Source organism: Pristiophorus japonicus, chromosome 7, assembly GCF_044704955.1.
Source record: "Pristiophorus japonicus isolate sPriJap1 chromosome 7, sPriJap1.hap1, whole genome shotgun sequence".
Taxonomy (NCBI): Eukaryota; Metazoa; Chordata; class Chondrichthyes; family Pristiophoridae; genus Pristiophorus; species Pristiophorus japonicus.
This window is the reverse complement of record NC_091983.1, coordinates 88,555,332-88,571,996: the sequence shown is the minus strand read 5'-3', so window position 1 is coordinate 88,571,996 and position 16,665 is coordinate 88,555,332. Positions and strand designations below refer to the sequence as shown.

Below are 16,665 nucleotides of genomic sequence, written 5' to 3'. Positions count from 1 at the left end.
AACAGTGATAGTCAAGGGGCTATTGGAGGGAGGAACTTAACACAATCATAATCATTGAGGAAGTGGTACTCAGTAAGATAATGGGACTAAAGGCGGATAAATCCCTTTACTTTAGCCACTCTTTTTTTTTTTTCTTTTTATATACCTATAGAAACTCTTGCTATCTTTTTTTATATTGATGCCGAGGTAAGTTTGCAAGTGGTTTTAGCAAGTTTATGCAACTCTTTTGCCACGGAAATTGAAATTGAAATAGTGTTCATTTTGAACTGGAATGGTAATGAAAACTGCTTAAGAAGTTGAGTAAGCTTCTAGATTCATAGAAAATAGGTGCAGGAGTAGGCCATTTGGCCCTTCGAGCCTGCACCACTATTCAATATGATCATGGCTGATCATGCAACTTCAGTACCCCATTCCTGCTTTCTCTCCATACCCCTTGATCCCTTTAGCCATAAAGGCCACATGTAACTCCCTTTTGAATATATCTAACGAACTGGCCTCAACAACTTGGGGTGTAGAGAATTCCACAGGTTCACAATTCTGAGGGAAGAAGTTTCTCCTCATCTCGGTCCTAAATGGCTTACCCCTTATCCTTAGACTGTGACCCTTGGTTCTGGACTTCCGCAACATCGGGAATTTTCTTCCTGCATCGAACCTGTCCAGTCCCGTCAGAATTTTATATGTTTCTATGAGATCCCCTCATTCTTCTAAATTCCAGTGACTAGAAGCCTAGTCGATCCAGTCTTTCTTCATATGTCAGTCCTGCCATCTCAGGAATCAGTCTGGTGAACCTTCGCTGCATTCCCTCAATAGCAAGAATGTCCTTCCTCAGATTAGGAGACCAAAACTGTACACAATATTCAAGGTGTGGCCTCACCAAGGCCCTGTACAACTACAGTAAGACCTCCCTGCTCCTATACTCAAATCCTCTCGCTACGAAGGCCAACATTGCCTTCTTCACCGCCTGCTGTACCTGCATGCCAACTTTCAATGACTGAAGTACCATGACACCCAGGTCTCGTTGCACCTCCCCTTTTCCTAATCTGTCACCATTCAGATAATATTCTGCCTTCCTGTTTTTTGCCACCAAAGTGGATAACCTCACATTTATCTACATTATACTGCATCTGCCATGCATTTGCTCACTCACCTAACCTGTCCAAGTCACCCTGCAGCCTTTTAGCATCTGTTTGAATTTAGTTTGCCAATTGAAATAGTGCTGCTTGAGTTCATTTTTGATGCCTATTTTCAGTTAATATATTAATCCTTTGAATTTTAAAATTCTGGAAATTAAAATGAAGCAGATGATTTTAAATAGGCATTCTGTTAACCCACAGTGCTAGTTGACAGAATTGCTGGAGATTCCCCAGCATGGTCATTTGAGAACTGCAGACTTTCAGGAAAAAATTGTTGCAAACAATATTGTGGGACTCCACAAAAGCTATGTAAAGGTTTATTTGGTAATCGTGTCTAGTTTATTCCAAGGCCCTGTGCTGTATTCAAACACTTGTGGGTAAATTGGAAGAGCTGGTCACCTTGATTTTTTTTTCACAAAATAATTTTGTTTCTGTGTGCAAAATGTTTCAAATACTTCTTGCTTTCTTCATACAGCTTGAGGCAGAAGCAACACATCGTGCCATCACAATTGCTAATCGAGTAAGTTTTTCGGTTAAGCGATTATTTTTTGAATATATATATTCAGTGTTTCAGCTGAGCTCCGTATCTAACTCTTTCCATTAACTTCCCCCTTCAGACCCATTGTCCGTTATATTTGGTTAATGTCTCAAGCAAGTCTGCAGGTGATGTCATTGCTTCTGCAAGAATGCATGGTAAGGTTGGTTACAGAGTATGGAAAAATCAAACTGTTAAATCCAGTGTATTTCCTTTCTAGACATTCCACAAATGATTGTTCTTGATGATCAGATTGTTCGTCTTCTATGAAAGTCTTCTATTTTCAGTGGTTAAAATGCCCTTGGCATTCAGGAAATCTGAGTTTTTATTAATTAAGCACACACCTCTTCAGAGTTCTGCCATGTAAGAGTGAACCAAAGATGGGGCTAAAAGGCTGCATTAATAATCCCTAATCCAAGGTTATACCTTGAATGACAAGTCTTTTCCTCACCTAAGCAAGTTTCTTTGAAGAAGCTTCAGATCTTTTTTCAACATGTTTATAAACAACTTTTTAATGCACTATATCATCCAAGCAGATAGAACAAGAACTGTTGGCTTTTGGCACATAGATAGGTTTTGAATCTTCTAACTCATGTTGAAAGAAAAAGAAAGACTTGCATTTATATAGCACCTTTCACGATCACTGGACGTCTCAAAGCACTTTACAGCCAATTAAGTACTTTTGGAGTGTAGTCACTGTTGTAATGTGGGGTAACGCAGCCAACTTGCACACAGCAAACACCCATAAACAACAATGTGATAATGTCCAGATAATCTGTTTTTGTGATGTTGATTGAGGGATAAATATTGGCCAGGACACCGGGGATAACTCCCCTGCTCTTCTTTGAAATAGCGTCATGGGATCTTTTCCGATACCTGAGAGAGCAGATAGGGCCTCAGTTTAATGACTCATCCGAAAGATGGCATCTCCGACGTGCAGCACTCTTTCAGCACTGCACTGGAGTGTCAGCCTAGATTTATGTGCTCAAGTTCCTGGAGTGCGACTTGAACCCACAGCCCTCTGACTCAGAGGCGAGTGCTTACCCACTGAGCCAGAGCCTGACACTTGTGATCGGCATTACAACTATTGTTGTTTTCTAAGTGACCATTATAATATATCTTTTCTCAAAGTGACAATCTTGCATAGATTCACATTTCAGAAGCTTGGGGGTGAATCTTGATTCCGACTCACTCTAGCAGGCTAAAAACATAAACAAAGGCAAGCATTTGATTGTCAAACTCAGACACTCCTTAGGCACTCATCAAAGCAAAGGTCACTGCTTTGAGTGCTGTTGAGGGGGATGACTCATCAGGAGTGGGCAGCAGCAGCCAAGTTCATGGCACCGTGGCTGGCTCTGTTGCACAGGAGGGCAGGAAAAAGAGTGGGCGAGCGATAGTGATAGGGGATTCAATTGTAAGGGGAATAGATAGGCGTTTCTGCGGCCGCAACCGAGACTCCAGGATGGTATGTTGCCTCCCTGGTGCAAGGGTCAAGGATGTCTCGGAGCGGGTGCAGGACATTCTAAAAAGGGAGGGAGAACAGCCAGTTGTCGTGGTGCACGTTGGTACCAATGACATAGGTAAAAAAAGGGATGAGTTCCTACGAAATGAATTTAAGGAGCTAGGAGCTAAATTAAAAAGTAGGACCTCAAAAGTAGTAATCTCGGGATTGCTACCAGTGCCACGTGCTAGTCAGAGTAGGAATCGCAGGATAGCTCAGATGAATACGTGGCTTGAGCAATGGTGCAGCAGGGAGGGATTCAAATTCCTGGGGCATTGGAACCGGTTCTGGGGGAGGTGGGACCAGTACAATCCGGACGGTCTGCACCTGGGCAGAATCGGAACCAATGTCCTCGGGGGAGTGTTTGCTAGTGCTGTTGGGGAGGAGTTAAACTAATATGGCAGGGGGATGGGAACCAATGCAGGGAGATAGAGGGAAACAAAAAGGAGGCAAAAACAAAAGACAGAAAGGAGATGAGGAAAAGTGGAGGGCAGAGAAACCCAAGGCAAAGAACAAAAAGGGCCATTGTACAGCAAAATTCTAAAAGGACAGAGGGTGTTAAAAAAAACAAGCCTAAAGGCTTTGTGTCTTAATGCAAGGAGTATCCGCAATAAGGTGGATGAATTAACTGTGCAAATAGATGTTAACAAATATGATGTGATTGGGATTACGGAGACGTGGCTCCAGGATGAGCAGGGCTGGGAACTCAACATCCAGGGGTATTCAACATTCAGGAAGGATAGAATAAAAGGAAAAGGAGGTGGGGTAGCATTGCTGGTTAAGGAGGAGATTAAGGCAATAGTTAGGAAGGACATTAGCTTGGATGATGTGGAATCTATATGGGTAGAGCTGCAGAACACCAAAGGGCAAAAAACGTTAGTGGGAGTTGTGTACAGACCTCCAAACAGTAGTAGTGATGTTGGGGAGGGCATCAAACAGGAAATTAGGGGTGCGTGCAATAAAGGTGCAGCAGTTATAATGGGTGACTTTAATATGCACATAGATTGGGCTAACCAAACTGGAAGCAATACGGTGGAGGAGGATTTTCTGGAGTGCATAAGGGATGGTTTTTTAGACCAATATGTCGAGGAACCAACTAGGGGGGAGGCCATCTTAGACTGGGTGTTATGTAATGAGAAAGGATTAATTAGCAATCTCGTTGTGCGAGGCCCCTTGGGGAAGAGTGACCATAATATGGTGGAATTCTGCATTAGGATGGAGAATGAAACAGTTAATTCAGAGACCATGGTCCAGAACTTAAAGAAGGCTAACTTTGAAGGTATGAGGCGTGAATTGGCTGAGATGGATTGGCGAATGATACTTAAGGGGTTGACTGTGGATGGGCAATGGCAGACATTTAGAGACCGCATGGATGAACTACAACAATTGTACATTCCTGTCTGGCATAAAAATAAAAAAGGGAAGGTGGCTCAACCGTGGCTATCAAGGGAAATCAGGGATAGTATTAAAGCCAAGGAAGTGGCATACAAATTGGCCAGAAATAGCAGCGAACCTGGGGACTGGGAGAAATTTAGAACTCAGCAGAGGAGGACAAAGGGTTTGATTAGGGCAGGGAAAATGGAGTATGAGAAGAAGCTTGCAGGGAACATTAAGACGGATTGCAAAAGTTTCTATAGATATGTAAAGAGAAAAAGGTTAGTAAAGACAAATGTAGGTCCCCTGCAGTCAGAATCAGGGGAAGTCATAACGGGGAACAAAGAAATGGCGGACCAATTGAACAAGTACTTTGGTTCGGTATTCACGAAGGAGGACACGAACAACCTTCCGGTTATAAAAGGGGTCGGGGGGTCTAGTAAGGAGGAGGAACTGAGGGAAATCCTTATTAGCCGGGAAATTGTGTTGGGGAAATTGATGGGATTGAAGGCCGATAAATCCCCAGGGCCTGATGGACTGCATCCCAGAGTACTTAAGGAGGTGGCCTTGGAAATAGTGGATGCGTTGACAGTCATTTTCCAACATTCCATTGACTCTGGATCAGTTCCTATGGAGTGGAGGGTAGCCAATGTAACCCCACTTTTTAAAAAAGGAGGGAGAGAGAAAACAGGGAATTATAGACCGGTCAGCCTGACATCGGTAGTGGGTAAAATGATGGAATCAATTATTAAGGATGTCATAGCAGTGCATTTGGAAAGAGGTGACATGATAGGTCCAAGTCAGCATGGATTTGTGAAAGGGAAATCATGCTTGACAAATCTTCTGGAATTTTTTGAGGATGTTTCCAGTAGAGTGGATAAGGGAGAACCAGTTGATGTGGTATATTTGGACTTTCAGAAGGCGTTCGACAAGGTCCCACACAAGAGATTGATGTGCAAAGTTAGAGCACATGGGATTGGGGGTAGTGTACTGATATGGATTGAGAACTGGTTGTCAGACAGGAAGCAAAGAGTAGGAGTAAATGGGTACTTTTCAGAATGGCAGGCAGTGACTAGTGGGGTACCGCAAGGTTCTGTGCTGGGGCCCCAGCTGTTTACACTGTACATTAATGATTTAGATGAGGGGATTAAATGTAGTATCTCCAAATTTGCGGATGACACTAAGTTGGGTGGCAGTGTGAGCTGCGAGGAGGATGCTGTGAGGCTGCAGAGCGACTTGGATAGGTTAGGTGAGTGGGCAAATGCATGGCAGATGAAGTATAATGTGGATAAATGTGAGGTTATCCACTTTGGTGGTAAAAATAGAGAGACAGACTATTATCTGAATGGTGACAGATTAGGAAAAGGGGAGGTGCAAAGAGACCTGGGTGTCATGGTACATCAGTCATTGAAGGTTGGCATGCAGGTGCAGCAGGCGGTTAAGAAAGCAAATGGCATGTTGGCCTACATAGCAAGGGGATTTGAGTACAGGGGCAGGGAGGTGTTGCTACAGTTGTACAGGGCACTGGTGAGGCCACACCTGGAGTATTGTGTACAGTTTTGGTCTCCTAACCTGAGGAAGGACATTCTTGCTATTGAGGGAGTGCAGCGAAGGTTCACCAGACTGATTCCCGGGATGGCGGGACTGACCTATCAAGAAAGACTGGATCAACTGGGCTTGTATTCACTGGAGTTCAGAAGAATGAGAGGGGACCTCATAGAAACATATAAAATTCTGACGGGGTTAGACAGGTTAGATGCAGGAAGAATGTTCCCAATGTTGGGGAAGTCCAGAACCAGGGGTCACAGTCTAAGGATAAGGGGTAAGCCATTTAGGACCGAGATGCGGAGGAACTTCTTCACCCAGAGAGTGGTGAACCTGTGGAATTCTCTACCACAGAAAGTTGTTGAGGCCAATTCACTAAATATATTCAAAAAGGAGTTAGATGAGGTCCTTACTGCTCGGGGGATCAAGGGGTATGGCGAGAAAGCAGGAATGGGGTACTGAAGTTGAATGTTCAGCCATGAACTCATTGAATGGCGGTGCAGGCTAGAAGGGCCGAATGGCCTACTCTTGCACCTATTTTCTATGTTTTCTATGTCAGATCAAATCTCATCAGAAAAGAGCCATAACTTTCATTTTAAACTCAGTGCCTCGGCCTAGCTACCATTCAAATGAAAAGATACAATAGAGACATACATCATAATTTGAAATCAGACAGAACTCTATTTTCATCACAAGCATCATCTCTTTCTTCAGGAAAGGAACCAAAACAGTTCAGTCATTTGTCTAATTTATGTAATCCAAATCTTGTTCTCGGTGCTTTGTCCCTCTCATCTGGTGGCTTTAATGTCATGGATATGACAACCACATTTCTTTGTCTCAGTGTAACAAGTCACGACTACTTAGGCTCTCATCATAGGTTATTTAGCACTAGGATTACGCTCATCTTAAATCTTTTCAGCAATTTTTAGCTTTTTTGGTTCCGCCACTGTCAAAAGACTAGTTCATTCAAATTCTTCTCACCATTTCATTCCTCAGAAATCAAATTCAGAATTTGTAGCTTATATTTCTTCAGACCTCTCCATGTTCTCTCACTGCTCATCTGCTTTAATATCTCCTTATGTGGCTTAATGTCAAATTTTGATAATGCTTCTGTGAAGCGCCTGGGGGATGTTTTACTATGTTGAAGACACTATATAAATACAATTTTTTTGTGCTTCTTGGCCCTTTTGTGTTCCCTTCTACTACCTTTCAATGTGTGCACACGTTCCCCTTAACTCTCGCCCTCTACTACATCCTACCTAAGCAGCCATGCCTTCTGTCCTCCTCCCAGTTCCTAGCCATTTCCTTCTCCTTTCCTATCACCTCCCTCCTCTAGCTCTCTCTAGCTGGATTTCTTCCCTACCTGGCAACTTGCACCAAGCACCACTTAGTGCTATTTCCCTACCCCCACCATATCAGTTACCATCTAAAAGGAGAGAATGTGAAGAAATCAAAGAACAATAGAAAGAGAGAGAGTGAGAGGGAGACGATAAGAGATCCAGAAGCAGAAGATGAGAGCCACAGAGATGGATAAAAGAGAGAAGATATTCTTTGACTTACCGTGAGCACGACTGCAGGAGGTCCACTGCCCTCATATATTAAAAATATTGCACCTACATGAATTTCCTGGCTAAAAAACCTTACTTCCTGTTGTCACACTTTTGTATCAAACTTTTCCATTATGACTTCCTCTGTACACATTTATGAAGGTAATTGACAATGTAAACTTGTCACACAGTAATGACACCTTCCTGCCAGTGATGACATTGCAGCACCTCAGTTTTGCAAGTTTCAACTCCTCATCCTGTACTGCAGATAAACTCTAATTAATATAATTAATATGACTTTGTTATTTAACCAAAAATAATAAAGCAGCAAACCTGAGGACTGGGAGAAATTTAGAATTCAGCAGAGGAGGACAAAGGGTCTAATTGGGAGGGGAAACTAGAGTATGAGAGGAAGCTTGCAGGGAACATAAAAACTGACTGCAAAAGCTTCGATAGATATGTGAAGAGAAGAAGATTAGTGAAGACCAAGGTCCTTTGCAATCAGAATCAGGTGAATTTATAATGGGGAACAAAGATATGGCAGACCAATTGAACAAATACTTTGGATCTGTCTTCACTAAGGAAGACACAAATAACCTTCCGGAAATACTAGGGGTTCGAGGGTCTAGCGAAAAGGAGGAACTGAAGGAAATCATTATTGGTCAGGAAATTGTGTTAGGGAAATTGATGGGATTGAAGGCCGATAAATCCCCAGGGCCTGATAGGCTGCATCCTAGAGCACTTAAGAAAGTGGCCCTAGAAATAGTGGATGCATTGGTGATCATTTTCCAACAATATATTGACTCTGGATCAGTTCCTATGGACAGGAGGGTAGCTAATGTAACCCCACTTTTTAAAAAAGGAGGGAGAGAGAAAACAGGGAATTATAGACCGGTTAGCCTGACATCAGTGGTGGGGAAAATGTTGAAATCAATTATTAAAGATGAAATAGCAGCGCATTTGGAAAGCAGTGACAGGATCGGTCCAAGTCAGCATGGATTTATGAAAGGGAAATCATGCTTGACAAATTTTCTAGAATTTTTTGAGGATGTAACTACTAGAGTAGACAAGGGAGAACCAGTGGATGTGGTGTATTTGGACTTTCAAAAGGCTTTTAACAAGGTCCTACACAAGAGATTAGTGTGCAAAATTAAAGCACATGGTATTAGGGGTAATGTATTGATGTGGATAGAGAACTGGTTGGCAGACAGGAAGCAGAGAGTCGGAATAAACGGGTCCTTTTCAGAATGGCAGACAGTGACTATTGGGGTTCGTTGCTGGAACCCCAGCTATTTACAATATACATCAATGATTTAGATGAAGGAATTGAATGTAATATCTCCAAGTTTGCAGATGACACTAAGCTGGGTGACGGTGTGAGCTGTGAGGAGGATACTAAGAGGCTGCAAGGTGACTTGGACAGGTTAGGTGAGTGGGCAAATGCATGGCAGATGCAGTATAATGTAGATAAATGTGAGGTTATCCACTTTGGTGGCAAAAACAGGAAGACAGAATATTATCTGAATGGTGATAGATTAGGAAAAGGGGAGGTGCAACGAGACCTGGGTGTCATGGTACATCAGTTATTGAAGGTAGGCATGCAGGTATAGCAGATGATGAAGGAGGCAAATGGCATGTTGGCCTTCATAGCTAAAGGATTTGAGTATAGGAGCAGGGAGGTCTTACTGCAGTTGTACAGAGCCTTGGTGAGGCCACACCTGGAATATTGTGTTCAGTTTTGGTCTCCTAATCTGAGGAAGGACGTTCTTGCTTATTGAGGGAGTACAGCGAAGGTTCACCAGATTGATTCTCGGGATGGTAAGACTGACATATGAGGAGAGACTGGATCAACTGGGCTTGTATCCACTGGAGTTTAGATCGCATCGATACATATAAAATTCTGACAGGATTGGACAGGTTAGAGGCAGGAAGAATATTCCCGTTGCTGGGGAGTTCCAGAACCAAGGGTCACAGTCTAAGAATAAGGTGTAAGCCATTTAGGACCGAGATGAGGAGAAACTTCTTCCCTCAGAGTGGTTAACCTATGGAATTCTCCACCGCAGAAAGTTGTTGAGGCCAGTTCGTTAGATATATTCAAAAGGGAGTTAAATATGGTCCTTACGGTCAAGGGGTATGGAGAGAAAGCAGGAAATGAGTACTGAGGTTGAATGATCAGCCATGATCTTATTGAATGGCGGTGCAGGCTCGAGGGGCTGAATGGCCTGCTCCTGCACCTAATTTTCTATGTTTCTATAAAATTGAAGTATTATGTAGAATTAAGGGGAGAATGTATTACTTTAAAATGGGGACTGAATTACATCAGTGCACCCTGGTCCAGTTACCTGATATGCTTCACCTGAAGACTTCACTTGATGTGCAGTGCTGCAGGAGATCAATTTATGCATTTATAATATTCTTTGAGATTGTTATTTTAAAGAATAAGGGATGTCCTCCATTTTCTTCACATCCCAGAAAATGGGTCTAATTCTTGGTTGAGTCGTTTAAAGTGGCATGAAATTACACTGTCAAGACCAGAGGTAAATATTGATCGGCTTCATCTATAAAGTTACAATTAGAATTCAAATCAAAGTACCCCCTTCCACTCTAATTTCGTAGAAAGAAATATTACCCCCAGGAGAATTTCTTGCCAAGATAGTAACTATTTTTTAGGTCTTCCCTTCTGGACTACTCTGTGATGTCAACAACAGTTAGCCACAGCTACGCATCAGCCTGAGTGCCTATCTGCATCCCCTATCGATAGCATGGTTTCCCAGGTTTGGATGGCTCAAGATTCCTTCGGCTTGTCCAAAGTCACACCCCATCTGTTAAGTGTGGAAGAACTCCACAAGACTTGTGTACTGTGAGCAAAAACTGATGTGACCTTAGTCTCTTTAATACAACTCCAGAGTGCCTAAGCAGCATGGCAGACAACATAGAAACATAGAAAACAGATGCAGGAGCAGGCCATTCGGCCCTTCGAGCCTGCACCACCATTCAATAAGATCATGGCTGATCCTTCCCTCAGTACCCCTTTCCTGCTATCACCAGGCAGTGAGTTTCGCCCCAGACCCCCACCACCCCCAGGCTGAAGACGCCTCCCCTCAAATCCCCACCAAACCTCCCCCCAACCATCCTCTATCTGTGCCCCCCGGTTGCCGACCCCTCCGCCAAGGGAAACGGGTCCCTCCTATCCACTCCACCCAGGCCCCCCACAACTCCATATACCTCAATCAGCTCTCCCCAACACCGAGGGAGTGCCGCACAGTCGGAGGGGCAGCACCGAGAGAGCGCCGCACCGTCGGAGGGGCAGCACCGAGGGAGCGCCGCACCGTCGGAGGGGCAGCACCGTGGGAGCGCCGAAGGGGCAGCACCGAGGGAGCACCGCACCGCCGAAGGGGCAGCACCGAGGGAGCGCCGCACCGTCGGAAGGGCAGCCCCAAGGGCGCGCCGCACCGTCGGAGGGGCAGCACGGAGGGAGCGCCGCACCGTCGGAGGGGCAGCACGGAGGGAGCGCCGCACCGTCGGAGGGGCAGAATCTTTTATACTCCCTTGCACGAGGTGTGCAGGTGGCCCTTGGGCCTCCAACAGTTGCGCCCTCTGGTGGCAAGTCTTACTGTTGCAATGTTTACATACATAACACCATCCTTTACTATTTATCATAAGTACTCACTGATATGCTCTTCATCAAGAAAGTGGTGAGAATGGAACTTGCTGCCACAGGGAGTAGTTAGAGGGAGTAGTATAGAAGTGTTTAAGGGGCAGCTCGATAAGCATATGAGGGAGAAGGGAATAGATTATGCTGGTAGTTAGTTGAGGAAAAATGGGAGGAGTCTCAAGTGTGGCAAAAACGCCGGCATGGACTGGTTCGGCCGAATGGCCTATTTCTGTGTCTTTAACTTCTATGTAATTCTGTGTAATAACATCAGAGTACCTGGCTGACTGGTTGGTTTTTAATTTGGTAGAGCTATTAATCAAAATTCTGCAAATATTTTCTTTGAGAAATAACAATTCTTTCCTCTAATTGATTCTCCCTAATCTACCAAAATGTGTGTGGATTTAAAAATGATATACTTGTGTACACCAATTTAGATTAAACTAAACTGAATATGCTTCAGAAATGAAATGAAAGAGGGCACACTCTGGCTTAAAGTGAATGAAAATTAAATGGTGCATCTGTGTATACACGACTGATGTATATTTAATTAGTAAGCTATAATTAGGTGAATAAAGTATACATTATGGTGGATGTGTTTAAATTCCTAATTCAATCTTTTTTTAAAAGGCAAGATTATATATGGGGAAACAACCCTCGCACACACGACTCTGAATGGATCAAGCTATTACCACCCAGACTGGTCTCTTGCTGCTGCTCATGTTACTGCGCCTCCTCTCCGACTGGATGCCAGCACTCCCAATTACCTCATGAGCCTGCTTGCCAAGTGAGTTTCTGTAACGAGCTGAAAATATTTTTTTCTTTAAGCCGCCTGCCCCAAGCTCGAACTATTTTTGGTTGAGCTGTGGCCAAATATGCAGGTACAATGTCTGAAATCCAGCAACCTCGGGACCGAGTCCGTGCCAGTTTTGGGGTTTTGCCGGATTTCAGACCTCGCTGTTGGTGCTCCTTGCTGTCCGCCGATTCTCTCCGCTCCTTGCCGCCCACCGATCCTCCGCTGCCCGCTGGTTCTCGCGGCCCCCCGGCGCTGCAGTTTTTTTTAACGGTTTCCTCGTCCCTCGCCGCCCAATGTCGCCATCTTGGCCACCTCAAAAATGTCTGGTTTTCAGACAATTCCGGTTTTCGGAATTCCGAATTCAGGACGTTGTACTTGTATCACAAGATTACAGGTGTGTGTCATCATCATTTCCACTTGAGTTGATTACAGTATTAAAAATTCATAACTTCTGAATATTGTATAACAGTAATATGGATTACAATTTCGAGTGAAAATTTAAAGTTTAAATTTACAAGTATAAATATCTGCCTAGTAACAAAAAGTGATAATGACTGAAAACCAAGCAGTCAAATCCCTCCATTTTTCTCCTCAAAGCTTCCAGTTACAAATCAGCAAATGTCACACAACTGATCAAACTACTCATATTTTTTTCTGTTTTTGGCCACCGTTTTTCTAATTCAGTGTCTGTGTATATAACTAGAAATACCACCTATAACATAACAAAAACTGTTATTTTTTTTGATTCTGCAATTCTGGAAATTACTAAACCTGATTAAGAAATTGACTTCTATGTTTGAAAATACCTGCAAAATGCCCTTTTATCTGGACACAAAGGCTTGAGTAGGTAGTTGACTTCAACTGAGGATTTTCAGGTGCTTGGGCAAATTCTGTGGGGGACATTCTGTATCAGTGATGGGTGTAACTTTTATCCTGCTCCTGTGAAATTATAGTGCCCAAAATTCAGCTTGGCAGCTTCTCATGCAAGCCAAGCAGAAAATGTAGAAATAGCTGAGGTGCAAGCAGTAGAAAGTAACAAAGTCTCAGCATTGTATGTAGTAAGCCATTAAATAAGAATTCTGAGTTAATACTGTTGTTTGGAATGAGATGGTACCAGTATTTTAATCAGGGGATATGTTGGAGACTTGTTTGATGCTGACTTTGGACATTGCAACAGAAGGGAGTCAACTGTCGGCATGCCTAGCCCATGTCAAATGATCATTTGTTCAGGCGCTGGTTGTTGGAGTGGAAAAATCCTTCATCGAGAACCATAAATCTATTGGGGGAAGAAAAGAAAATATTTCATAACCCCACTGTGAAAAATCTTCAGTGCCATAATTAACCTTAAATTGAAATGACCAAAACATGAATCCAATATAAAATCTGTCAACAACAATATCTTGTATTTATATACTGCCTTTAATATACAGTAAAATGTCCCAAGGCACTTCACAGGAGCATTATCGAACAAAATTTGTCACTGAGCCACATAAGGAGATACTGGGGAAGATGATCAAGAGGTAGGTTTTAAGGAGCCTCTTAAAGGAGGAAAGAGTGATAGAGTTGGAGAGATTCAGGGAGGGAATTCCAGAGCTTATGGCACGACCGCCAATGGTGGAGCGATTAAGAACAGGGATGTTCCTGAGGTCAGAATTGGAGGAGCAGTGATATCTCAGAGGGTTATAGGGTTGGAGCAGATTACAGAGATAGGGAGAGGCGAGGCCTTGGAGGGATTTGAAAATTAGGATGAGAATTTTAAAATTGAGATGTTGCTTAATCGAGAGCCAATGTAGGTCAACAAGCACAGGGGTGAAGGGTGAATGGGACCTGGTGCGAGTTCGGACATAGGCAGCAGAGTTTTAGATGACCTCCAGTTTATGAAGGATAGAAGATAGGTGGCCGGCATTGGAATAGTGAAGTCTAGAATTAACAAAGGCAAGAATGAGTGTTTCATTTCAGATGAGTTGAGGCAGGGGCTGAGTTGGGCAATCAGAGAGGTGGAAATAGGTCGTCTTAGTGATGGCGTGGATATGTGATCGGAAGCTCATTTCAGGGTCAACTATGACATCAAGGTCACGAACAGTCTGGTTCAACCTCGGGCAGTTGCCAGGGAGTGAGATGGAGCCTGTGGTTAGTGAACGGAATTTGCAGCGGGGACCAAAGACAATGGCTTCGGTCTTCCAATAGTTAGTTGGAGGAAATTTCTGCTCATCCAATAAGTGTAACAATTTAGAGACAGTGGAGGGGTCGAAAGATCTGGTGGTGAGGTGGAGTTTGGTGTCGTCAGCGACATGTGGAAACTGACACCGTGTTTTTAGATGATGTCGCCGAGGGGCAGCATGCAGATGAGAAATAGGAGGGGGCCAAGGATCAATCCTTGGGGGACACCAGCAGTAATGGTGCCGGAGTGAAAGAGAAGCCTTGGCAGGTGATTCTCTTCATTACAGAAGTACCTCATATCAAGACTTAAATGAAATACTGGTCAAATTATTTCTGTTCTTTGTTTTATTTATCCTAGTGATACTATTAATGTTGTTGCTTCGGATCATCGTCCATTTACTACCAAGCAAAAAGCTATAGGAAAAGAGGATTTTACCAAAATTCCTCATGGTGTTACTGGAGTGCAAGACCGAATGACTGTTATCTGGGAGAAAGGAGTGGTATGTTTCACATCACTAGAATCTTTTGTTCATGTTGATTACTATTACATCTACATTAGGGAGTCTAACATGAATTTTGGTAACAGTATTATTGAATATAGCATCTTGATTTATAAACTGTAAATTGTGGGATGTCAGCAGACCTCTTAATCCTGAGCTGTTGCAATTGTTATAATTTTATTTTCTCAACATTTTCTTATAAACTAGTGTACCTCAAGATGAGAGCTTGCCAATGCTGTGCAATAGAGTGTTTGATTTTTTTTTCTCCCCATTCCATGTTCTCTTGTACCAATCCCAACAGTAACAGCAATTAGATGCTGGGTGACACTGCTCCTAAAGTGTCAAATAAGGCGTCTTAACAAATATTAGAAAAGCATCCCTGCTACATTTGTATCTTTTCCATTTCTTACAGTCTCCTGGAATTGCTGTGGAAGACATTCTTGAGTTGTGCTGAGTTTTCAGCGATTTTGTGCTATGGATTGATTCTCGCTAGAAACCTGATTGAATCTATGCAAAGGCAATTCACTTTAAAGTGCAGCTAGCAGAGAAAAAAACCTCCAGCCCCACCCCAAATCTGTCTGTGTTTGATTCAAACTTGGTACCCATATGTGGGGGCGGGGACTGTGTTCTATCTCTCAGGTTTCCTTTCCTTTTAGAACCCTTCCAAATGAATTTACAGTTTAAAAATTCAGGTTTTAAGAGTTCTGCTTTCTTAAAATTGTGCTCTTTGTCTTCCTGAAAAGACAGCTGTACTTCTTAGTAAATGTTCTTTACTATTTTGCTTTATTTAATTGAGGCAAAGTGAATAATTTTGTGTATCCCAACATTCTGATATGATACTGAAACTTCCCCTTTCAACTTTATCGGTTTAATTTATAACCATTCCTGTTAGAGGTAAGCAATTAAAAGTGCTCCTCTGTTACAGCTAGATGCTAATTATTTTTTTGGGTTGTATGTATGATGCACATTTAATCAGTCTCCACATTATCATCTTCACAAGGGGAAAAGTTATTTTGGGGTGCTGCCCCATTAAGAATTTTACATCAGGCTGTCTGTGCTCAGAACTTATTCTAGGTCAAGTACTATCTCCAGTTTCTACACAATTTTTGTTTACTCTTACTGGGGCAGATATTCCTGTCTTGTACCTGGGCACACTGGATCACCTGGAAACATGCAAGATTCTGAGGGGGTTTGACAGGGTAGATGCTGAGAGGATGGTTGCCCTCGTGGAGGAATCTAGAACTAGGGGGCATAGTTTCAGAATAAGGAGTTGCCCATTGAAGATGGAGATGAAGAGGAATTTCTTCTCGGGGTCATGAATCTTTGGAATTCTCTACCTCAGAGAGCTATGGAGGCTGAATCATTGAATATATTCAAGGCGCAGATGGACAGATTTTTGAACTACAAGGGGAGTCGAGGGTTATGGGGAACAGGCAGTAACGTGGAGTTGAGGCCATGTTCAGATCAGCCATGATCTTATTGAATGGCGGTGCAGGCTCGAGGAGCCGAATGGCCTACTCCTGCTCTTATTTCTTATATTTTTATGTTAAGTTCCTCACCCTCTTAGACCCATGGATCCCCACCATTTTTGGTATGATTTTTGTGTCTTCTACTGTGAAGACAGATACAAAATTTTTGTTTAATGTTTCTGCCATTTCTTTATTCCCCATAATAATTTCTCCTCTCAACCTCTAAGGGACCAACGTTTACTTTTGTTACTGTGTGTGTGTTGTCTCACATGGTTGAAGGGGCTGTGAGATGTGTCTGCGGTGTGAGGTTGTACTTGTGAAGAATGCAGTAATATAGGGTGTATGAATGTCAGTGTATAGTTAGGTGGTGGATGAAGTGTGATGCTGGTGGTGGTGCAGTTATTGAGCAGGTGTTTGTGAAATGAGATCTTACCTTGACCATTCATGTCAAGT

At 43.0% G+C, this 16,665-nt stretch overlaps 1 protein-coding gene and 1 long non-coding RNA gene across 2 annotated transcripts in view; one reads left to right on the top strand and one right to left on the bottom strand.

The window, feature by feature from the left end:
* LOC139267190 (dihydropyrimidinase-related protein 5-like) overlaps window positions 1-16,665 on the top strand; it is a 139,527-nt gene that overhangs the window by 84,744 nt on the left and 38,118 nt on the right. The window contains exons 5-8 of the mRNA XM_070885121.1: window positions 1,609-1,653; window positions 1,751-1,826; window positions 11,918-12,074; window positions 14,602-14,743. Of these exons, the coding sequence (XP_070741222.1) occupies window positions 1,609-1,653; window positions 1,751-1,826; window positions 11,918-12,074; window positions 14,602-14,743 (420 nt within the window). The remainder of the gene's footprint in view (window positions 1-1,608; window positions 1,654-1,750; window positions 1,827-11,917; window positions 12,075-14,601; window positions 14,744-16,665) is intronic.
* The window catches only part of LOC139267191 (uncharacterized), a 22,683-nt gene continuing 19,221 nt past the window's right edge, over window positions 13,204-16,665 (bottom strand). The window contains exon 4 of the long non-coding RNA XR_011593853.1: window positions 13,204-13,359. This is a non-coding gene — a long non-coding RNA (uncharacterized lncRNA). The remainder of the gene's footprint in view (window positions 13,360-16,665) is intronic.